This window comes from Notolepis coatsorum (genome assembly GCF_963971535.1).
Source record: "Notolepis coatsorum genome assembly, chromosome: 5".
Lineage (NCBI taxonomy): Eukaryota > Metazoa > Chordata > Actinopteri > Aulopiformes > Paralepididae > Notolepis > Notolepis coatsorum.
In genome coordinates this window covers 129,906,612-129,932,529 of record NC_140169.1, presented here as the reverse complement: position 1 = coordinate 129,932,529, position 25,918 = coordinate 129,906,612, and the positions used below count along the sequence as shown (strand labels likewise).

Sequence of the window (25,918 nt, the reverse complement as noted above, 5' to 3'; positions counted from 1 at the left end):
GTGTGTGTGTGCGTGTGTGCGTGTGTGTGTGTGTGTGTGTGTGTGTGTGTGTACTGTACTATGCTCAGGAGGGACCGAAGATGTTTGGGTTGTGCTACCAACCCCTCCTCCTCCTCCTCCTCGGCTGCTGACTGTGCAGAGATGCTCAAGGGAAGGATCTAACAAATGGCCCACTGTTGGAGGCACGCGTCCAGGCAAATAAACTAAGATTGCCGTCCCTTTCTAGATTTCAAATGAAGAGAGGAAGGAGAGAAGCCGGTGTCTTGTTCCGTGTGTCTTGTTCAGATAATTGTACTGTAGCATCGAACCTGTGGAGGAACGTAGTCCAGTCTCCTCCGCGTAGTCGGTTAACCCTCACAAGAGATGACCCCATGTGGGCTAACAGGGGAGTAGGGCTGGGAGTGAACCATGTGGGCTAACAGGGGAGTAGGGCTGGGAGTGAACCATGTGGGCTAACAGGGGAGTAGGGCTGGGAGTGAACCATGTGGGCTAACAGGGGAGTAGGGCTGGGAGTGAACCATGTGGGCTAACAGGGGAGTAGGACTGGGAGTGAGTGAACCATGTGGGCTAACAGGGGAGTCGGGCTGGGAGTGAACCATGTGGGCTAACAGGGGAGTCGGGCTGGGAGTGAGTGAACCATGTGGGCTAACAGGGGAGTCGGGCTGGGAGTGAGTGAACCATGTGGGCTAACAGGGGAGTCGGGCTGGGAGTGAGTGAACCATGTGGGCTAACAGGGGAGTAGGGCTGGAAGTGAGTGAACCATGTGGGCTAACAGGGGAGTCGGGCTGGGAGTGAACCATGTGGGCTAACAGGGGAGTCGGGCTGGGAGTGAACCATGTGGGCTAACAGGGGAGTCGGGCTGGGAGTGAGTGAACCATGTGGGCTAACAGGGGAGTAGGGCTGGGAGTGAACCATGTGGGCTAACAGGGGAGTAGGGCTGGGAGTGAACCATGTGGGCTAACAGGGGAGTCGGGCTGGGAGTGAGTGAACCATGTGGGCTAACAGGGGAGTAGGGCTGGGAGTGAACCATGTGGGCTAACAGGGGAGTAGGGCTGGGAGTGAACCATGTGGGCTAACAGGGGAGTAGGGCTGGGAGTGAACCATGTGGGCTAACAGGGGAGTAGGGCTGGGAGTGAACCATGTGGGCTAACAGGGGAGTCGGGCTGGGAGTGAACCATGTGGGCTAACAGGGGAGTAGGGCTGGGAGTGAACCATGTGGGCTAACAGGGGAGTAGAGCTGGGAGTGAACCATGTGGGCTAACAGGGGAGTAGGGCTGGGAGTGAGTGTCCCAGTGTTCTGAACAGACCCACCGTCAGCTGAAGCAGCCTGCAGTGTGATGACCTATGGAAGGATGGAGGCGGGTCATGGACTGTTTCATCACGGCGGTCATGACGCCATGGGAATGCGGTAAGCAGCTGGTAGGCCAACAGGCCGGTCTGTACCGGGCCCCATCATTACTATGTCAGACCTCTCTCTCCACTGGAGCCTGGCTACAGCCGCTCAGACAGCCAGGACTGATCAGATAAATAATAATAAATAAAATAAAAGATCCATTTAGTATCAAGACTCGGTGCCCCGTCACCGTTCCGGGGATAGTATAGGATCGGATAGCGGCATGAGCCACTGCGTGGTGCAGATAAAAGCTAACTTACGGGAAAAGCAGCCCCTGTAATTGTTCCTGGGTACTAGGGGACCTATGATTAATCCCTCTTTTACTGTCGCAATTACTTCATTACGTCCGGTGCGTAATGGAAGCAATTTGTTGGGATGACCTAGGTGCATACACAACAGAGTATAAATATAAAAGCGGAGGCGTGCGGGCAGGATGTGACCTCAGGTCTCTCGGAGTGATTTCATTAGATATAGGCCTGCTGGGAAATGCAGTGTTCCAGCACTCGGAAGACAGAAGGCAGACTACAATGGTCTCTCTCCCATTTCTGCCCGTCTCTCTAAACCAATAGCTGTCAGGAGACTAATGGACGCTGCCCAGACAGCCAAGCATCACTTTATTTCAGGCTTGATTTATGCCACGCCCCCTCCCCGGGGAGAACTGTAATGATATTGGCCCTGCAGTGGCCACTGGAGACGGGCCAACTTGAGATCTGCAGCTATAACCTGCACACGTCCACCCGGACACAGAATAGGGATGTCCCGGTCGGATCGGAAAAAAGATTGGTATCGGAACCGATCACGGCATCATTTTAATAGATTGGTATCAGCTAAATTAAGTCTGATCAAACCATTTTTGTAAAAAAAAAATCAATAAAAAATACATGCTAGTTTTTTCTTAATGCACAGCTATTCAATTGCCAAATATATCCACATACATTGAATTGTTTTTTTTTACTAACTTTAATATATTTGAGGTGTGCACTGTGCTGCTGTATTATCTAGGAAAATACAAATAGCGGATCAGGATTCAGTATTGGCAGATACTCAATAGAAAAACCTGATTGAGACATCCATGACAAAGAATATGTTTCATAACACTCAGGTAAGCAGTGAGTACTGTATATAGAGCACTGTTACACTCCAGCCACTAAGCTAGGGGCTTCTGACTACAGGTCACGGTGTTCAGGCACAGGAAGGCGATAAAGCTCTGCCTCCCACACCTGGGAAGGGAATTTTGGCAAATGTGAACTGGGACGACTGGGAAACGTGGCAGCGAAAACGCCGGCCAGGTCGCAGGTTGGTGACCGGAAGGTCGCCGGGTTCGATCCCCCAGACAGGCAGGAAGAATCTGGGCTGGGAAGTAGATGAATAACTCTCTCCCGTCACCTCAATACCAACCACTGAAGTACCCTTGAGCAAGGCACTTGACCTCCAACTGTTCCAGTGGAGTTGCTCAGTGGTCAACAGTGTTAATGGGCGTTGCTGAAAAAGAGCATTCATGCTCAGAGAACCTTCCCTGTTAAATAAAGGTAAAAAAGAATTGTTTTAAAGACACTGATCCACCCCAGAGACTATTTGATGTTTATTTTTTATTTATTTTATTTAACACTACTTTGTGTCATCACGTGTTTTGCTATTAACACTTTGAGTGCCACGGACGCCAGTCGTTAGTTCATGCCGCCAGTTGAATGCCGTTTTTTTCATTATTAGCGATTTGAATTCATATTTCATCAATCGAGCCTCACGCTAGTGCTGCAGACTCTCTCTGAGCTCCATTGGGAGAATACCGCCCCCCTATCGTCTCTCCCTGTGTAACTGCACCCCATTGGATTAGACTGATGGGGGGGGGGTCCAGTTTCCTCATTTTACTTATCCGGCGAGCCATCTGAAGAGACCGAAGTGATTGGCGAGCCGGAAAACAACATGGAATACATATTTACATGGCGATCAGGAATTGGAATAATCTTTTTGGAGAACATCTGATCTGAGGTAAGCAATTTATTTTACCAGTCTTGGGGTAATCGGATCTGTTTTCACCTATATATCAGCGTTTGCCCCCCGTGTGTGTGTGTGTGTGTGTGTGTGTGTGTGTGTGTGTGTGTGTGTGTGTGTGTGTGTGTGTGTGTGTGTGTGTGTGTGTGTGTGTGTGTGTGTGTGTGTGTGCTGATCAGGAAATGAGAGAATATATTCTTCAGCCCGCTTCTCTAGCGTGCATAAGTACACATATACTATCGATAATCTAGCGTTTATTTGAAAACGATTCATAAATAGGCCGAAAAATGACAACGTTTTTGTGTATTCCAGAATATTCCAGTAAATGCCGTTTATCACGGAATCTATATATTTTCCTGAAACTTTCAAGAAAACGAGGGCTTTTCAAAATGCTATAAAACGGAAATGAACCGATTAAAAAACAATCCGTTTCGACAATGTTGACTGCAAACAAGTCATTGATAAGCGACGGGCAGATTAGACACATAGCCATAATTTAAGACATAGATTATGCGTTTAGAGCGCTATCATTGAAGTGGGTGGTGGCATTCAACCATGTTTTACCATCTTAACCAGTGGCAACCAAAGTGTTAAAAGTGAATGCGACCTCCCTCGGGCAGGTCCTCGGTGGCGGCGTTCCAAGGCTGGAGTTCACCATTGACAAAGGCAAAGAGTGACTTTAAGATAGGCTCCACACTGTTTATGGCTTGCAGTCAATGTAGCTTTTTGCTATTGCCGTCCGTCTGGTTGGTGTTTACCCATAGACTCCAGCTGGGTTCAGTATACTGAGTAGGAGTGGGAGGTATACCAAATGAAGATATCATGGATCCCTGCAATGGTATGGCATTTTTACTAGCGCCATCCACGATATATACACATAAAAAGGTTTAATTTTTTTTTTATTCGAAAAAAGATACAGTATTTATAGTTAATCAAGAAAATATACCCCTTTGAAAGAAATAGCACCATGACAATAGTATTACAGGATAAAGACATAACAAAATATTGTAATTTGTACTGGAAGCTAAATGCCATCAAATACAGTTCCATCAAATTAAGAAAAACATGGTAATGCTAATGACATCTTGGCCGTGTCGCTCCAGTTCATATATACAAGGGCTTACTTGTGCATGTGTTCCACTCCCGTCAAGATCATGATGCCGTAGGTGAGTCCACTCTGAACCAGGAAGTGCAGAGCATACCTGCATCAGAGAAGACAAGAGAGGTGATGACAGCATCAAGGTTCACCTACAACAACAGGCCCCTTAACCGTACTATAAATAGAGGTCTTTTAGTGTCAGTCCCTTCTCAGGATAGACCTGTGTGTGTGTGGGTGGGTGTGCGCGCACATGTGTGTGTGGGTGGGTGTGTCTGTGTGTGTGTGGGTGGGTGTGTGTGTGGGTGGGTGGGTGTGTGTGTGTGTATGTGTCTGTATGTGTGTGTGTGTACATGCATGCATGCATGGAGCGGGTGGGAAGGACGTGTGGTATGTATGAATGTGTGGTGGTTCTGTGCAGCTGAGCTAGAGATCACCTTATTAGCTTCATTCAACACACATTTTCTGCGTACACAGACAAAAGAAAGACACCGGGCCACGGCACAGTGTGAACACGACACAATACAACCCAAGCAAGCAACCCGACAGCAAATGAGCCTGTAAATATGTAGGCTCTAATTACGGCCCAAGTTAGAGGAGCAACTAAAGGTCCTGGCAGTCTTAATTTGGATCAGCTCAGCCCATCGACCTATTTGTCTCGTGAAAGCAGATCTGTTAATGAGCACAATCTTTTTAGTCCCGATAAACATTGATCTTGCCCGGACAGTACTGGTAATGAGACCTTCATATCAGCCGGATGATAGATGCGTCCGCTGGCAGATATTGGCATGTGCTCGCGTACAGTCATACAGTTATCCATGAATCACGTTTAGGGCGCGCCGGTGTCTCCAACAGGTCCCACGGATCTCCCGACGCCCTGGAATACTACGATTCTGATACGGAAACAACACTGAGCCGTTTATGAGCTACACACAATGGCTGTAAGTGGAGATATCCGTTTCTCCCTAATCGACCCATTTAGCCATCACAGTGCAGAGCGTGGAACCCGACACTCGCAGCAATGGCAGCAGAGGGGACTGACTGACTGACTGACTGACTGACTGACTGACTGACTGACTGACTGACTGACTTACCAGCCGAAGCAGAAGAGGGCAAAGTAGAAGCCCAGCAGAGTGGCCACCACATGCCGGATGAAGGGACTGGTCTTACTGGGGTGGAGATAGAGACGGAACCAGAACGCTGTCAGCAGGGCAAACAGCTGGCACACCACAAAGTTCACCTGAAGAGAGAGATGGAAGGGGGAGAGAGATAAGAAGAGAGGGAGAGAGCAAGAGAGAGAGAGAGAGAGGGGGAGGTAGAGGAAGAGAGAGAGCGAGAGCGAGCGAGAGAGGGGGGTAGAGGAAGAGAGAGAGAGAAAGAGGAAGAGAGAGAAAGAGAGAGGGTGGGACAGAGATAGGGAGGGATAGAGGAAGAGAGAGAGAGAAAGAGAGAGAGGGAGGGATAGAGGAAGAGAGAGAGAGAGAAAGAGAGAGAGAGGGTGGGACAGAGATGGAGAGAGGGAGGGATAGAGGAAGAGAGAGAGAAAGAGAGATGGAGGGACAGAGAGAGGGAGGGATTTAGATGTTACTTTATACAGTAGGCTTATTATATTGTAGGCTTATTATATTGTACTAACACACAGCTCAGTAATATAATCCCAGAGAGCTCTGGGAGCGATGTTACAATAGACCTCTGTCACAGTGATCTTTTAGGAGGATATTATCATTTACACACGGCAACTGAAACGTGTCTCTTTTGCATATCCCTCCAACATACACACATACACACATTCCACAACCCAGGAGCGGTTCTGGGGGTACAGTGCCTTGCTCAAGGGCACTTAGGCAGAGATGGTGGGCACTGTAGATGTAATACCAGCTAGAAGCTCATTTAAAAGGACCGATACGATCAGACACCTCTCTGGTTCAATAGGAAAGGAGGGGATATTAATAGCTTCCCAGAGATGTGTGATGAATGATAAGCGGCTCCACGTGAACAACTCTCAGTGAGAAATCAGTTTCCATACCAAAGAAAGTTCCAAGTACTATTCCTATACAGTGTTCTGCAACAAAACCTCTTCCCCTTATCGTCCTCACACAGCATGTGAAGAACACAATACGGACAGTGTGGCCAGGAGGCTCGATGAGATGTGACACAGGAAGGAATGCTCTTTGACCCAGATTAATCATATTCTCTTCAGCAGATGCCAAAAACGGCCGGGCTAATCAAAAGCCCAGCACTCTGCCACAGCGGTGCCCAAATTAGGTCTGAGAAGAAGGGACACACGTACTCTTCATCATCACACACACACACACACACACACACACAGGCCCACAAGTACTGTACATGTACACACATACAGAGGATGACGATGATGACCTCAAAAGGAGACCCTCTTCTTTTGTGTGTCTGGTGTGGACGTTTCCTTTGAGGCCTTTGTTCACACCTCCCCCTCCCCCCTGTGTCCTCCCCTTCCTCTCCCCTCACCTGGTCGTCCCTCCCCCGCCCCCTTTTCTCCCAGAAATCAAATAAAATGTATTTGTAAGGCCCGACAACACACGTTAATGTCCCTATGGGCCGGACACAAGAAGAAACATCACAATGAATCAAGAACAAAACAAAAACACCATGAAGTCCAAACATTTTTGAATAAATAAAATAAATGAATGCAACACTCCCAGACATACCCCACGCGAAGGTAAGGAAAAACGGACTAAAACCTAGCAATAGGAAAAAATGCACCACAGGCAATGTGGAGGAGAGAAACTTTAGAAGGGCCGAAGGGGGAATCTTCCTTCTTAGATGTCGGTGATATTAGTCTTGCAATAAAATAGGCGAAACAGTTGGTAAGCATGCACACATAATGTGTAATGAAACACAAATAAGTGCATGCAATAGCTTAGGAGGCGAGCTCACAGAATGATTGATCCTTTCTCCTCGCCAGAGGAAGTCAAGTCCTTGACTGAACCTCTGATCTAAATTGTATTTGATTTGATTTTTTTATCTACTTTTTCTCCTCCTTTTTTTCTGTGATTTTTCTCCCCATCCCAATTTATCTCTCGTGCCAATTCTCCCTCAACCTGTCCTGATCGTTGCTCGCATATGCCCCCCACTGGCAGGTTGTAGGGAGGATAGAAGCCTTGCATCGCATGTCCCCTCCGATACATGTGGAGGCAGCCTGTCACCTCTTTTCACCTGCGCGGACTCTCATTTGGCGAGGAGTAACGTGTGGGAGGCTCACACTGCCCCCGCCATTTTCCTGACTTTGCTGTGCAGGCGTCCCCCAACCGACCTGTAGGAGTCGCTGTTCACAACGACCAGACTACCACCCTTCGACTTCCCACCCGCTAACTCTGCCAAGGCAACGCCGACAGCCGGATTCGAACCCGGTGTCTCTTGCGTTGGTGACGAGCACAATGTCCGCTGCGCCACCCAGCCGCTAAATTGTATTTGATTAATAATGTTTTAACAATCAATTTGTATCAACCATGAAGATTTGACCATGCGCATGATTAACCTCTCCGGTTCCACTGCACTGGTCAGCAGCAGGTGGTCCTACTGGGAACGAGCCCTGAGCAGGGTCTGGATGCCCGTCCGCTGACCGCCGGGGCCAGATCGTTCGTCATGGGTGACCGTTCCCCCTGTGCATCTCTCATGCGCTGCCCGCGGGTCCTGACCAACATAGAGACGCGTGGGAAGTGGGGTGCAGTGAGGCGGACACTCATCGCTACATCTGTCAGACTGCTGCTGGAGAAGACGGCATCAGTTAAACATTCAGAGAGAATGCAGTCCACTTTAAGAATTCACAATATAAGTGATACAGACCCTCATCTGCACCTACAACGTTTACATTCTCATACTCTTATATCCAGAGCTAATTATATTGTTTACACTGTTTATTATATATATTTCCTTATATATATTATTTTTTTTATATTCAATCATTTTATTGCCTATATTTATGTCTTTCTACTATTACCTTGCCCATACCTGTACCTCACCTCCAATGTTATCCAACAAAGGGGCACTTCACCACAAAAAAAAACAACAATGCTGATTTATTTCGTGCATAATCTCACACACATCCAAAAACCAACGATGTCATCGTCATCGGTGACATTGAATCCTTGTGTTGTGTTAATTACAGCTCCATGAAATTGTCGATGAGAAAATAGCAACACCTTGTCTCACAGGGACCGCTACCTTATCATTTCATTGAGCTGTAATTAACACAACACAAGGATTCAATGTCCCCGATGACATCCCCTGCCCTCTTTCCTCCATCCTCCAATCGTAACCATTGCTCCCCTCTGACAAGCGGCAGCGACAGTTGTGATTAGGAGGATCGAGAAAAGACGGGGCGAGTTTGAGATAAGTAATTTCCCTCTAAGGGACATTCCTAGTTCTAAGGGACATTCTTGGCAGCATGCAGCGGTAGCCTCCGGCATTGGTTGATTTGATCTGCTGCCTGGCAGAGCCGGTATGTCCGGCATACTAACAGCTTTCTAACATACAAAGAAACACACGGTTTTGGTTTAGATTAGGTTATCTACCCCTTAAAAAACAACAACACTTAAAGGAACACGCCAACTTTTTGGGAAATTAGCTTATTTGCCATGTACCCTGGAGTTAGACAAGCAGATACATACCATTTCTTCTCTGTGCATGCATTAGGCTTAGGGAACAGCCGCACCGTTAGCCTAGCTTAGCGTCATTCACTGGAAGTAGGTGTGCCAGTGTAGCCTAGTTCCCAACAGTCACCCCCAATACGCTCCAAAACTTTCCTGTAAACATGTTGTGACCTGTGTATTTTTTTGACATTGTCGTTTATTTTTTTAATTTATTATTTTTTTTCAGCATTTTACAGCTTTATTTCAGATAGAACAGGCAGAGAGGAAAGTCGAAAGAAGATATCGGGAGAACATGCAGCATAGGTCCCCAGGCCGGATCCGAACCCTGGACACTGCGATTACACTGCGAGCGCAGTGTGGGGCCACCGTGGGTGGTGCCCAGGGCCGGCGCTAGGGGTGTGCGAGCAGTGCGGTCGCACTGGGCCTCACGATAAGGGGGGCCTCGCGAGAAAAAAAAATATATACATATATATATATATATTTTTTTTTATAAAAATACAAATAAATAGAATGTTAACAATCACTTTCCAAAAAAATATATATATATATATAATCACTTTCCATCACAGACCTAAAATCTAGTTTTGCTTACATGCTTATATATTTCACATTAGACACGTTTGTAGAATAGTGTAGGCTTGTTGCACAACCAGGCTCTTCTAGGAAGAGCGCACGATACTTATTCACCATTCATAGGTCAGCAGTAGGGATGGGTACCGAATCCGGTACTTTTAAGGGTATCGACCGAATCACGTCAGTACTACTGAGTACCGATTCACGTGAGATCCACCGGTGCCACATTTCGGTAATGCAAAAAAGAAAATGTACTTTTATTTTTATTTATTTTTTAAGTCCGAGGACGTCATACCGCGAAACGAAACCAAATGAAGTGTGCTGCACGCTCACGCCACAATACAAGCTTACCTAGGATTTGACTTGATTCAACAACAAAGCAGTCGGGGCAATGGCAAGCCGAAAACGGTCGCAAGTGTGGTTACACTTTAAAAAACTAGATGCAGACAACGCTTGCTGCAATATTATATATTCTATATATTAACAAATTGTTCTAAATAAATAATAATGATAATAAATCATTTGAAGTTTGGATTTTTTTTTTACAACTGAGGTAGGTATATAAAATGTTTAGAGACTAAAGTACCGAAAAAAGGTACCGCTGGGTACCGGTATCGATATGTCTTGGCCAAGAGCATCCTACTTTTGAAAACCAAATGTGCAGCATCGGAGCAGAAGAAATAACGCTGCGTGCCGTAAGCTTATCAATACCAAGTATAGTGATTAGGTTATGCCAAGACGAAGAGGACGTTCGGCAGATGGACTGAAGATGAAAGTTGTTGCGTGTTAGAACGTTCAGTCGGGCTAGCCATGTCGGCTAGTAGCTTAGCTAAAGGCAGGGACAGCTAACTAGCGTTAGCTAACCTAGCTAGCTAGTTAACTTCAGCTACGTTATCGAGTGCTAACATGTGGTTCAGTTGGGTTAGCCATGTCGGCTAGTAGCTTAGCTAAAGACAGGGACAGCTAACTAGCGTTAGCTAACCTAGCTAGCTAGCGTTAGCTACGTTATCGAGTGCTAACGTGTGGCAGATAAACTAGGAACAGACTCCCAAGTTCATCCCAATGGGGGGACAATATCATGGGACTGGTGAACTTTGTCATCTCCACAGTAGGAAAATGCGTCGACGTCACGTCGTCTCCTTCCTCTTGGACCTCAACTTTGCCATTGATTCTGCGTTAGGGTGAGTTTTTAATGCAATCTATTCTGTTCCCGCCGTGGATCTCTCTCTCACGGGCGCTCTCTCTCTCGCTCTCACTCTCTTGCTCTCTCTCTCTCTCTCTCTCTCTCTCTCTCTCTCTCTCTCTCTCTCTCTCTCTCTCTCTCTCTCGCTAATTCAATTTATTTTATTTAAAATCTCACAATGGGCTTCGCATTTCTCCCAGACGGCACTGGTGGTGCCCCACATTTTCGTTTTCTTTTTTTTTTATTGATTTTTTTCCCCGTCCTTTTTCCTCCGATTTTCTCCCATCCCAATGTTAGTCGTTATGCCAATTCCCAATCCCCTTCCTGGTCGCTGCGCACTTACCCCCCACAGTCGGTCTGGGAGAGTGGAGGCTATCACGTGCTTCCTCCGACACACGTCTAGCCAATCAACCGCTTCTTTTCACCTGGCAGCGCGGACTCTCACTGAGAGGGTGTAACGTGTGGAAGGATCACACTACCCCCCTTAGATCCTATCCGCGCTGAGCAGGCGCCCCGACCGAACTGTAGGAGTCACTGTTTACAACAACCCGGACCCACCCTGCCAGCTTTCCCCACCCTCTAATACAGCCAATTGTATTAGTGTGAACGGCCAGCCAAGCTGGTGACAACGCCGGAGCTGTGAGCTGGATTCGAACAGGCGAATCCAGCGTCTCCGGTGTTGGTGACGAACGCAATCTCCGCTACGCCACCTGACCGCCCACATTTTCGTTTTCTAAGCAGATATATACTCTGAAATTCTTTTTGCCGAACCACTGCTGCCTGGGCGCAGTGATTTCATCACCTCAAAAGCCCTGTTGTTTTTTGAAAAACTGTGCTTTTGAGGTGATGAAATCACTGCTCCAGGGTAGATGACAAATAAGCAAGTTTTTCCGAAAAAAACGTATGTGTTCCTTTAAAAAAAAAAAAAAACACTTAAAAAAACAAATCTATTCCGCCGCTCCTCACTCATGCTCGCATTGCTGTTCACTGGCCAGCGCTCATCGTCTGACCCCGCTGACCCTGCCTGAAACAGCAGTGTCTCCCGCAGGTGCTCTGAGGCTGGGGGAGGGTGAGACACGCTTAATTGAACAGCAGAAAGAACTGTGTAAATACCACACACAGCGCCTGGCAGCCATGTCCATGTGTGTCACCTCCGGAAATCTATTTGCGGTGGGTCTGTCTGATAGTGTAGTCGGGCCCCACACACACCACAAATAAATCTATGCACGTGGGGGGAAAACACTGAACGGGGGACGAGGAGAGTCATTTTCATATGAATGACGTCAGTGTTGTTTGTAGTACTCGAGTCCTTGGACTGATTTTCAGGACTCGTGAGTCGTGACTCGACTTGGACTTGAGCACTGATGACTCGGACTTGGACTTGGACTCGAGCATTGACTGCATTCGGACTCGGAACGTGCAGACTCTGACTTGTTAATTGATAAATTACAGTTATTTATTTATGATTTGTTTTGTAATAAACCCTAATCATTTGGCATAAGATATTGATGGCTAGTGCATTTGTTTGGCTATTGTGTCACAAAGTAAATAAACTCCCTTTGAAATGGTGACCGCTGTGTCATTTATGATTTATTATATTTAGATCTTTTTTTATTTGTAGGTCAGCTCTTTGACTGCCAGAGTGGAGTGGACTCGACCTTGATGACTTGGACTCGGACTAGGGTAATGGGGATTCGACTCGGACTCGACTTGGGCTCTTCTTTTGGTGACTCGGACTTGGACTCGAACACTGGGGACTCGAGACTCGACCTCGAGATTTAGTGACTCAACTACAACACTGAATGGCGTCCAGTCAACCAAGAGCCGGAGTTAACAGACACACGTTTTTCTGGTAAGAGACCAATAATTTTCAATTACAGATTACATTATGGCCTCTGGGCACTGTCAACCTGGGAAACAGAGGCTGTCACTCAAAATGCCCTTACTGGGATGTCACTGTTAAACCATCAGAGAGGTAGAAGTGGTCCTTCCCTAACAGTGTTGTTGTTACTCAAAATAGTAACGCATTACTCATTACTTTTCTTAAAAGGAACAGTTCACTTAAGTTCACTGAGTCATCTCAAACCATCCACAAAGCACTGAAAGTGGGAATTGGAAAGGAACCCAACTTGAGCCTGGCCCTGACATGAGAGAAACATGGTTGTATGGCTGTGTGCATATGGTTAATTGACTTTCTTCTGTGTTGCTAACAAATGTTAAAAATGTCTACTCCCAGTCGTCTAAAGAAAATCCCAGTCGTGGATTGAAATTACCCCCCAAGTTTGTGTGACAAATCAGACATAGGAGCGTTACCACATACAACAAATTACATTACTCCCTGGGAAAAAGTACTTTGTTACACTATTCGTAGGACTTATGTGTTACACTCTATAAATCATCTGCAACGGACTCTGGGACAGGAGGCGAAGGCTTGTTGCACAACCAGGCTCTTCTAGGAAGAGTGCACAATACTTATTCACCATTCATAGGTCAGCAGTAGGGATGGGTACCGAATCCGGTACTTTTAAGGGTATCGACCGAATCACGTCAGTACTACTGAGTACCGATTCACGTGAGATCCACCGGTGCCACATTTCGGTAATGCAAAAAAGAAAATGTACCTTTATTTTTATTTATTTTTTAAGTCCGAGGACGTCATACCGCGAAACGAAACCAAATGAAGTGTGCTGCACGCTCACGCCACAATACAAGCTTACCTAGGATTTGACTTGATTCAACAACAAAGCAGTCGGGGCAATGGCAAGCCGAAAACGGTCGCAAGTGTGGTTACACTTTAAAAAACTAGATGCAGACAACGCTTGCTGCAATATTATATATTCTATAAATATTAACAAATTGTTCTAAATAAATAATAATGATAATAAATCATTTGAAGTTTGGATTTTTTTTTTTACAACTGAGGTAGGTATATTAAAATGTTTAGAGACTAAAGTACCGAAAAAAGGTACCGCTGGGTACCGGTATCGATTCACAGGTACCGGTACCGGTACTGGTATCGGTTCAAATGTGAACGGTACCCAACCCTAGTCAGCAGTGTCCCTATAGTGTCTCTTGAAATGCATTCACAGGTCAGCAGAGTCCTCATAGTGTCCCTCCCCTCCTCCTCTCTTAGCCAGCACAAGTTAAACTCCAGCAATGTGACATTAAACAGGTGGTATGAAAAGGGGACATTAGACATTAGACAATTATTCAGATTAAAAGGGAATTCACATCTTTTAGTTTGAACACCCCCCCCCCCCCCCCTACCCCTACCCCCAAAGCAGTGGTAACTAACCAACCGTTTCTAACAATCGAGAGTCTGTGACTGCTCTAAACGGCCATCAATCATCAAGCAACAACTTCAGCTCAATGGTGTGGAGGTGGTTGGGAGGTCCTGTCACAGAGAGCGGTGAGAGTGACATCAGTGTTGTGTTTCATTACAACCCCATGCATTGTTATTGAACATGTGTTAAATCATGTATGACGCAGCAGACACAAAGACCAACAAACAGGTTCAGATCCATGACTTCACGTCCACGATTGTCAAGTAATGGATTAAGAGTAATCTGATTACCAATAATGGGTAACTGTAATCGGTAACTGTGAAAGTAATTCAAAAACAATTGAAAGTAATCGGATTGCACTGCTGAGTTGGTATAACCTGCACTGATTATCCACAGGTAATCGGTAATGTGTTAATGAGTTACATTTTAAATGTAATCTTACAAACCCAGAACCCAAGATAAGTGCATGCCTTTGCAAAAATCTTCTCAGTCGGCCAGTCGGTCGGTCCACAAAAATGTCCCCACCCTCTAGCGGCCACAGTTTTCGCCCTAGGAGGCTGACATTTGGCTGGGAGGTCAAGTGTGTGTGTGTGTGTGTGTGTGTGTGTGTGTGTGTGTGTGTGTGTGTGTGTGTGTGTAGGTATGCGTGCTAATTGGCTAAAAGGGGGGCGTGACAGGTGGAGTGGCCTATCGCCAAAAGGTTGCAGCTATACATCAGACTGGCGAAACGTCATCCGCACTGAGTTTTGAATTGATCACCATGCTTCATTTTTGGGGAAAACAACTCAAGGAATAAACAGGGATTAGACAGGATTTGTTTATAAACTACAAACTTTAGGAACATATAAATCACGCAAAAGACTATCAAGGCCCAGAAATAGTAATTACCTCTTAGACATAAGTTACTTGGAGATCCATAGGGCATGATATTAAATGTCCAGGTAGGGAAATGAGAAAATATCCTGCAGCTGAATGGGGAACTACCATGGGGGAAGACTGAAGGAGCCTGAAAACAGACCAAATTAAACTTTTCACAACGGCGCGAATGCTCAACAACAGCCAGTAATTGCTTAACTTAACACAATGCACTGACAAAACAAACGTTTCAAACAATGTAAGCATTCTGCCGACAGGCCAAACACGATGGCGGTCCATAAGGACAGTGTCTGTGTTTCCCCCCCCAAAAGGTAGGCGCGACCCGCGACAGTGGCTCAGTCAGGAGGTAGCCGGAAGGATCCCGGGTTCGATTCCCAATACTCCCGGGTAGCGTGTCGAAGTGTCCTTGAGAAAGACACTTAACTCCTAATTGCTCCCGATGTGCAGGTTGGAACCTTTGAATGGTTGCCTCTGCCGCCGGTGAGTGAATGGGTGAATGTGAGGAACACCATTTGTAAAGCGCTTTTGATAAAAGCACCATTGGCATTTACCATATACCATTTAGGTAGGTGTGGCCGCGAAAAAAGTAAAAGTAGCCAGATTTGCCGGTGTGATGTATTGCGAATACACTTGCGTGTTCCCCCCAAGCTCCCGCTGGATGTGCAACCATTCAGTGAGCCCGACTGCCGTCCAAAACGAGACCAAAACAACTATTTATAGCTATCATGGCCCTAGCCCTTTTACAGGCTGCCATCCATTAGACAGATTGTCTACAAATGACAATAAACTCGGGGCAGCCCCCTCTCTCTTTCTGATTTCCAGACAGCCCCATGCATAATCCATGCCAGCCAGACCGCAGAGGACATTTAACACGGCCGACGTTACTAGCGTCACACAATATGTTTTGACCACAAGGTCGTCCATCTAGTCACCTTTGATGGGGCGGTGCTCGACATGCCCCGTTTTGAATTCCCGTCTTGGGATTCAGATCCACCTGTGCGTACTGCGTAGATGACTAAAATGACTTTGTGACATGTACATATAGGATTGGTAGCATAATTTCTTATAGCACATTATGGTACAGTTTACATCTTTGTAAAAAATATATATATATATTTTTAAATGTATTAAAATAAATTAAGATCTTTTTTTTATGTCTTTCTTACACTATTGCTCATGTATTTGCAACAGTTATGTGGGTGTTAAATAAATGTTCAACTTCACACCTACTCTAACAAAATGATCACTGGCATGAAAGTAGAACTCACTATTAAACATTATAGAAGTGGTTGGTTCCCTCCAGACCGTTTATTAAAATAGTTACACGTGAGAGGATGTGATCATCACCGCAGTGAACATGAAGTAACACTGTTTTACCCAAAAATGGACATTATAGCATTTTGGAAGTAAACCCCTCAGACATCTATCATGTATACCTGATCATCTGTGAGTGAGGATACAACCTAAACGTCCACGTAAAAGAGGAATGTCACCCATTGTACTCGTGTTCTTCTGCCGGTGTCTATATTCTAGCATTGCTACAAGGTCCGCACCAGAATTAAAACCTCATTCGCCGGATGAGGAGCTCACACAAAAATGTTATGGCCTCGTAAAGTCAGAGCCCCATTCATTGTCTATGGAGCAGCCCCAGACTTAAAACCTAGTGACATCACCGATTCGAGGGTTCTCTCTCTCTACCCGACTGTCTGTCTGTCTGTCTGTCTGTCTGTCTGTCTGTCTGTCTGTCTGTCTGTCTGTCTGTCTGTCTGTCTGTCTGTCTGTCTCTCTCTCTCTCTCTTTCCTCCTCTTTCTTTCTCTCTCTCCCTCTCTCTCTCCCTCAAACCACAGGGTGTCTCCCTCCTCTTCCTCTCTTTCTCTCTCTCCCTCCTCTATTTCTCTCCGTCTCTCTCTCCCTCCTCCTCTCTTTCTCTCCGTCTCTCTCTCCCTCCTCCTCTCTCTCTCTCTCTCTCTCTCTCTGTCTCTCTCTCTCTCTCTCTCTCTCTCTCTCTCTCTCTCTCTCTCTCTCTCTCTCTCCCTCAAACCACAGGGTGTCTCCCTCCTCTTCCTCTCAGTCTTGAGGCTCTCCCTGACTCTCACTCATCGCTATCGGACACAGAAACACACACACAGAAACACACTTGTAGAAACACACACATAGAAACACACACAAACATTAAGATGTACAGTCGGTGTCACCTTTACAGCAGGTGGCTAGCTGTTGTAGCTAACAGGCAAGACTGGCCTGTACATCACTCTATCTACCGGCTCTCCAATCCAGTTTGACCCGGCCCTTGATGGGAGAACGGCCTTCCGACTAGCGGTGGGGGGAAATATCTATCGATACATAGTAGTATCGCGATACTTTGCGTGGCGATACTGTATCCATACAGGGACGCCAAGTATCGATATTTAAATATTTATTTATTTATAAAAAAAATAATTTTTATTTTTATAAGGAAGTTGCATTGTTCATTTCAATACCTGTAATAGTACAGTAGTCCACACGCACGCACACGTGTGCATTCAGTTAAGTTGGAATATGACTGTAATACAAACAGTTCAGTTTGTCAGGTACATGCAACACAGATTACAGTGTAGATTACATCTGTCTGCTTGAGAAAATACCATGTTCTGCAAAAAAAATGATTGAAGTGAGATGAACAGACTGAACTTTATTTTATTAGATAACACATGTTGACAAAGTTTTACTTTGCAGTTGAAAAAAGGTAATAAATCGCAATATTAATATCGCAATACTCAGCGTATCGCAATATATTTAGTATATATCGTATCGTGACTCAAGTATCGTGATAGTATCGTTCGTATCGTGAGGCCTCTGGTGATTCCCACCCCTACTTCCGACTCCACCCCGCCGGGACGTGGCCTGACTTGGGAGCGATCAGTCAAGTCCACGTCAAGTTGATAAGCTAATTATGAGGTGAGCAGCGTCCTTACTGGAGTAATGTTTGAGTACGAAAGCTTCTTTCGGATTGGAAGGCATGTTGTACTATGGGTGGGCAGAACGGTAGAACCGGTATACCGGTAGAAATCTGTGCCGAGGTAGAGATTTGACTCTGCCGGATGTACCGGTAGAAGGCTACCTTTAGGCTCTTTGAATGTAAAAACACTTTTTCACATTTACAAATGTAACACACAAAGTTAGCGAACTGTGCACGGCCATTAAAAGATAATAAACTAGTTTGTGCAAAAAGACACGTCAAGAAGTTGGCCCATTATTGGCTACTAAGAGATGCAAGGTGAAATGGAGGGCATTGAGCGCTCCCGTTCCCGATGCAAATAATGACAAATAATTTGTTTGAAAGAAACATCATCTGGATGTGGTTTGGGTTTAAAAAGTCGGTCATTGAGCAGAAATCTATTATCTGCAAGCAATGTCGAGCGAGAGTCGACAAGCAGTCCCTCCACAGCTGCTGCTAGATGAAACACCACAACGCAGACATTGCTTGCCGGTGTCCGTGTGACAAAAAGAGCAAGCGATGAAAGGCCATCACAAATTCCATGGTCAATGACCTGAACTAACGTTAGCTGCAAATGTCAACTAAGCTGGATAAGTAGAAGGGCTAAGTGACTTTGATGTCAAACACACATTATCACAGTGTGAACATGTAACATTGTACCAGGTGTGCAGGAGTTTGATGTCCAAACATGTTGTTGATGTTATGAATTGGTGTGGTCCTTGACAACCGGCTGGACTTCTCTGCTCACACTGCCTCAACGAGCACAACCTATTGTACTATTGCAATGCTCTGCTAGCTGGTTTACCAGCCGGCGTGACCAAGGTGCTACAACTCATACAGAACGCAGCGGCCCGGCCTGGTCTCCAACCTACCAAATCCAGCCCACATTACTCCACTCCTCAAAAAGCTGCAATGGCTTCTGATTGCAGCATGAATCCGCTTCAAGGTTCTTGACCTGGCATTCCGTGCAACAAAGGGAACGGCTCCCTCCTACCTCCGGTCAATGGTCTCTCTACCTATACACCCTCACTAGGGATGTCCGATATTATATATTATATAATAATATATTATATAATGAAAATTAAATGAATTGAAATAAATTAAAATTATACTTAGCGATCTAGACTATTCAGGACCTAATTCAGGGCTTTACACTGTAAGAACAATCATTGCATAATGCAATTTTGGGGGGAATTATTTGGGGAAGTACATGTTCATGACTTGGTGGCACTAGTGCGAGTGCGGGAGAAATCTCATGGCTCTGCAACTATGTAATCCGACATATGTCGGGTCTAGTTTTTCTTTTATCTAATCTAAAATACAGTATATAGAAATTTCACATTACGACAGTACTGTAAAATAATTGGATGACAAAAGACAGTTTAAATTAAGCACCACCATGACAATTGATTACAAGATAAAGACACCAGAAAGATGTCATATCACACTGTAGTTTTTTTTACTGAGAAACGAAATACCTTCTAATACTGATGAACCGTCAAAACCAAAAAATATATTGTGATATAATATTCAGAGAGAGACAACGTTAGTCCTCCTCCCAGTCTCCCCCTCCATCTACAACGTTAGTCCTCCTCCCCATCCTCCCCCTCCATCTACAATGTTAGTCCTCCTCCCCATCCTCCCCCTCCATCTACAACGTTAGTCCTCCTCCCCATCCTCCCCCTCCATCTACAACGTTAGTCCTCCTCCCCATCCTCCCCCTCCATCTACAACGTTAGTCCTCCTCCCCAGCCTCCATCTACAATGTTAGTCCTCCTCCCCAGCCTCCATCTACAATGTTAGTCCTCCTCCCAGCCTCCCCCTCCATCTACAATGTTAGTCCTCCTCCCCAGCCTCCATCTACAATGTTAGTCCTCCTCCCCAGCCTCCATCTACAACGTTAGTCCTCCTCCCCAGCCTCCCCCTCCATCTACAATGTTAGTCCTCCTCCCCAGCCTCCATCTACAATGTTAGTCCTCCTCCCCAGCCTCCCCCTCCATCTACAATGTTAGTCCTCCTCCCCAGCCTCCCCCTCCATCTACAATGTTAGTCCTCCTCCCCAGCCTCCCCCTCCATCTACAATGTTAGTCCTCCTCCCCAGCCTCCATCTACAACGTTAGTCCTCCTCCCAGCCTCCCCCTCCATCTACAATGTTAGTCCTCCTCCTCAGCCTCCCCCTCCATCTACAACGTTAGTCCTCCTCCCCAGCCTCCCCTCCATCTACAACGTTAGTCCTCCTCCCCAGCCTCCCCCTCGATCTACAATGTTAGTCCTCCTCCCCAGCCTCCATCTACAATGTTAGTCCTCCTCCCCAGCCTCCATCTACAATGTTAGTCCTCCTCCCCAGCCTCCCCCTCCATCTACAATGTTAGTCCTCCTCCCCAGCCTCCCCCTCCATCTACAATGTTAGTCCTCCTCCCAGCCTCCATCTACAATGTTAGTCCTCCTCCCCAGCCTCCATCTACAATGTTAGTCCTCCTCCCCAGCCTCCATCTACAATGTTAGTCCTCCTCCCCAGCCTCCATCTACAATGTTAGTCCTCCTCCCCAGCCTCCATCTACAATGTTAGTCCTCCTCCCCAGCCTCCATCTACAATGTTAGTCCTCCTCCCCAGGCCCGGCCTCGCCCTCCATCTATGGAGAAATGGCTGTAAGCGTAGCACACAATGAATAGGAGGAATTGGTCAAAAAAATAAGAAAAGACCCCCCACACATTAACATATGATATTGATTTAACTTAATAGCGAACATGAGATAATCAAACAGGCGAGCTAGCTGGCTGCTGTCATTACTAACAGCTGGATATTTAGGAGCCGCAGCAGGCTAACGTTACTTCCAGAAAGTTTAGAAACCAAAGCATTCATTCCGAAAGTTAGATCAGAGTTCTTGAAATGTGTGAACTTAGTGAAACAACATGGCAAACGTACAAAACGTTGCTAACTTGCTACCATGTAACATCTCCAGTCTTTCTTTTCTGTTCTCCCAGCTGTTAACAGACCGTTATGCTACCTGGCTAGCTAGCGAGCTGTACTCAGCATGCCATTCAGCAGTGTAACAGTTAATAGGGTCCCATCTCAATACACTACACAGTGTAGGTGCCAGTAAAAAACAAGGGGAAATATTTTCTTTTGAGACTAACTATTAGATTTTTTATAATTAGTCTCAAATATTTGTATAATAATGATAAGGTGTAAAGCCCGCCTCTCTCCGGTGCTACACCCCACTGTCGAAGCCACGGCGGCAAACTGCCGGCTCAGCAGCGGACCCGGGGGAACATTACATAAACACTCAAACATGCATGACTCAACATCAGAACAACGGCTCTTCTCCCTCTGCAACAACAATAGGCTGTCTAGCCCACGGGGCAAACCAAGTACACTCTACCTTGAGAGAGGCTACGTCTTTTCACCAGCAGGCATGCACGCGTAAATAGCTAGCGTGTGCTCAAACGCTTTGCTATTAAGAGATGTTGTTGTCATGTCTTGATGAATTTAATTGAAAATGGAGGACCCTTGTGTAAACAAGACGAAAGTATTTTTTCTGGTCTTCATCCTCTTAGCAGTTGTTTGTATTGAGCTGTACTGTACCCATTCTTCAATCTGTTAAAGTTTTCAATCAATTCAATCAATCAATGTTAAGGGAGTTACATGCTGTGTTGTTGTTGACCCCTCCCGCTTTATCCACCCTTGGAGCAGCCCATTAGACTAGCAGAGGCACCGAGAGGCTAAATAACAGGGTCAGGATGAGGTAGTCTGGGGAGGAAATTGCCATTTTCAACAGGCCCAGTCTTTTGATACTCCGGGCATTTGATGTAATCAGCCATCTGCTGCCACGCTGTGCACTAAAACAGCCTAAGATAGGTGAGCAAACATGACTAACAACAAGACTGCAAGCAGGTTAATCAAACACATACAAAACAGCGACCATTTTTGCCATCTTTCTAGTCGCCCATAATGGCCTGAATTCACTGCTGACATTCCCTCTTCACATTAGCTGCCATCTGGTCCCAGTAAACAATGACTAAACAATGACCAGGCCGGGGGTGAGTTAGCAAAGATGTCAATTCTCCTACTTCACCCTCTTCTCCTGGAGAGGTCTGCTGCACATCATACAGCAACAGTGTTCTCCCCCCCCCCCCCCCCCCCCCCCCGCCCCCCCCCCCCCCTGCCCACTCCACCCACCCACCCACACACACACACACACACACACACACACACACACACACACACACACACACACACACACACACACACACACACACACACACACACACACACACACACACACACACACACACACACACACACACACACACACACACACACACACACACACACACACACACACACACACACACACACACACACACACACACACACACACACACACACACACACACACACACACACACACACACACACACACACACACACACACACACACACACACACACACACACACACACACACACACACACACACACACACACACACACACACACACACACACACACACACACACACACACACACACACACACACACACACACACACACACACACACACACACACACACACACACACACACACACACACACACACACACACACACACACACACACACACACACACACACACACACACACACACACACACACACACACACACACACACACACACACACACACACACACACACACACACACACACACACACACACACACACACACACACACACACACACACACACACACACACACACACACACACACACACACACACACACACACACACACACACACACACACACACACACACACACACACACACACACACACACACACACACACACACACACACACACACACACACACACACACACAGAAGAGTGGCTTCAAAGCCATATCCCCACCGCACTGTTTGGACAGCTTGTGTTTACCACCACAGGCATACAGAACAATACACAAGCGACAGCGGCGGACTGAGGCCAGGGAGGGGCAATAGCATGTAGAGTCCGTGTACTGTAGGTTCTTAAGAACATAAAAGAACATGTATCTGCTATGTGTATGATATTCATGGTCTTCCTCACTAGGGCTGAACGATATGGGGGAGGGGGGGGGGGGGGGTGTAATTGCTATTATTTTGACAGATATTGTAATTGTGATGTGATTCGCGATATCGGAGGGAGTGATGATTTTTGCACACGTTATTCCAATTTTCATTGAAAAAGCGCTAAAAGTATGTGATTTTGGCGGCGGTACCAAAGAAAGATGACGTGTTCGGTGGACTGCTGTTTCTCTAGCGCCGCACAATATTATCATTTCAACTACACAACATGTATTCTACACACATTGTGTGCATTTATCAAATATTGCAGCCTCCTGCGATTTGAATATTGCAGGAGCCCATATTGCAATAAAGATTAATTGTTCAGGCATAGTAAGACTCTCCACATTTGTTTTCTGGGAGCACTATACTGCGTTATCATACTGCATAATGTCTGGGCTGGACCCTTTGGTGGTTACGTTTCTCCACAGTGATAAAGTCCATCAGTGTAGAGACAGCACTTAAAAGGACCTATACACAATCCCTCTTCCAGCTAAAGCACATGTACACACGCACGCACGCGCACACGCACACGCACACACACACACACACACACACACACACACACACACACACACACACACACACACACACACACACACACACCCTCCATGCCAACAGGGATTATTCTAACATATATCTCAAATGTGCTGAGCAGAACCTTAGCTAGAATTAATGAATGAATGATCATTACATTTATATAGCGCTTTTCTAGACACTCCAAGCGCTCCCCACAATGTAGGGTGGAAATGGCCTCCTTCACCACCACTGGTAGCACCCAACCTTGGGCTGCCATACACTGGCACCAGGCACACATCACACTACACAATGGCTGAACGGCTCAGGAGACAGGGATTGATATCAGCCAATTAAGGGGGGAGAAGAAGTATGTTGGGCTGTTACATGGAGACACAAAAAAACATTGACATTTGAATGAAAAAACCCAAATGGAACCAGATGATTTACAGTACAGTATATCATCACTTCAGTGTCAGATTAAGTCCATAATCATATTTCTCAGCAGTGTTTGATCGAGCCGTTTCCCCTCAACCAGAGGTTAAGACGAGAAGGCTCAGAGTGTGGAGGAAATAAAAGAGCCCTTTGATGCTGAGGAGCACTCCATAGCATGAGCAAACAAGAAATGCAAGACGCATAATTTCAAATTTCTGAAGGAGGGGGGGGGCTTAATTACATATTTGCCCTTATACAGTAGGCATCTATTCCTCTGCGGCAATATGCAAGGGCACAGTTGGATGGGGCTGTTTGTGGAGAAATGTCAGCCCCAAAATAAAATGAAGAAAGAAAAAAAAATCCAATCAATGTGATCCATTGTTGCTCGCCGGACAATGAGGCTGAATAGCAAGTGGGGTCAGTGGCAGAGACCCGGCTCCTCTGGGGCTCCTGCTCCAGCGAGGCATCGGCCTGCCGTCCACGGGGCTGCAGTCTGGGCTGCCCGAGCTCCCTGACGAGCGGCCGATCTGCGGAGGCCTTGATAGGTCTCAGCCCTAAATATTGAGCCTCGCCGGGGCTGCCGGTATTGTTGGGACTGGGGCTGATGGCCTTCCCTTTTTTTTTTTTTTTTTTCTCTCTCTCTCTCTCTCTCTCTCTCTCTCTCTCTCTCTCTCTCTCTCTCTCTCTCTCTCTCTCTCTCTCTCTCTCTCAAGAAAGAGGGCATTAATCAACCATTCTACAAGGCCCTGAGGATCAGGCTAGTTCCAATGGGGGGGGGGGGGGGGGGGGGTCTACACTTCCTTTTCATGTGGTTTAAACTCTTTCAGTAGAACCGTATATTGTGGGAATACATTTAGCAATACCTACTATGTGATACTGTATATGGCATGACGCCATCTCCTATTGGGTTTCCTGTTGATGACCAATCTCCTTGTAATATAAAATGATGACCCGTCTCCTTGTAATATAATATAATATGATGACCAATCTCCTTGTAATGTATAATATGAATGATGACCAATCTCCCTGTAATATAATATGATGACCAATCTCCTTGTAATATATTAATATGATGACCAATCTCCTTGTAATGTAATATGATGACCAATCTCCTTGTAATATAATACAATATGATGACCAATCTCCTTGTAATATAATACAATATGATTACCAATCTCCTTGTAATGTATAATATGAATGATGACCAATCTCCCTGTAATGTAATATGATGACCAATCTCCTTGTAATATAATATGATGACCAATCTCCTTGTAATGTAATATGATGACCAATCTCCTTGTAATATAATATGATGACCAATCTCCCTGTAATGTAATATGATGACCAATCTCCTTGTAATATAATATGATGACCAATCTCCCTGTAATGTAATATGATGACCAATCTCCTTGTAATATAATATGATGACCAATCTCCTTGTAATGTAATATGATGACCAATCTCCTTGTAATATAATATGATGACCAATCTCCTTGTAATGTAATATGATGACCAATCTCCTTGTAATATAATATGATGACCAATCTCCTTGTAATATAATATGATGACCAATCTCCTTGTAATGTAATATGATGACCAATCTCCTTGTAATATAATATGATGACCAATCTCCTTGTAATGTAATATGATGACCAATCTCCTTGTAATATAATACAATATGATGACCAATCTCCTTGTAATATAATATAATATAATATGATGACCAATCTCCTTGTAATGTAATATGATGACCAATCTCCTTGTAATATAATATGATGACCAATCTCCTTGTAATGTAATATGATGACCAATCTCCTTGTAATATAATACAATATGATGACCAATCTCCTTGTAATA

General features: G+C 45.6%; 1 protein-coding gene across 1 annotated transcript in view; it reads right to left on the bottom strand.

The window, feature by feature from the left end:
• The window catches only part of mboat2b (membrane bound O-acyltransferase domain containing 2b), a 72,840-nt gene that overhangs the window by 22,041 nt on the left and 24,881 nt on the right, over positions 1-25,918 (bottom strand). Inside the window, exons 2-3 of the mRNA XM_084313827.1 lie at positions 5,576-5,721; positions 4,510-4,587 (exon numbers count right to left, since the gene is read on the bottom strand). Coding sequence (XP_084169953.1) covers positions 4,510-4,587; positions 5,576-5,721 — 224 coding nt within the window. The remainder of the gene's footprint in view (positions 1-4,509; positions 4,588-5,575; positions 5,722-25,918) is intronic.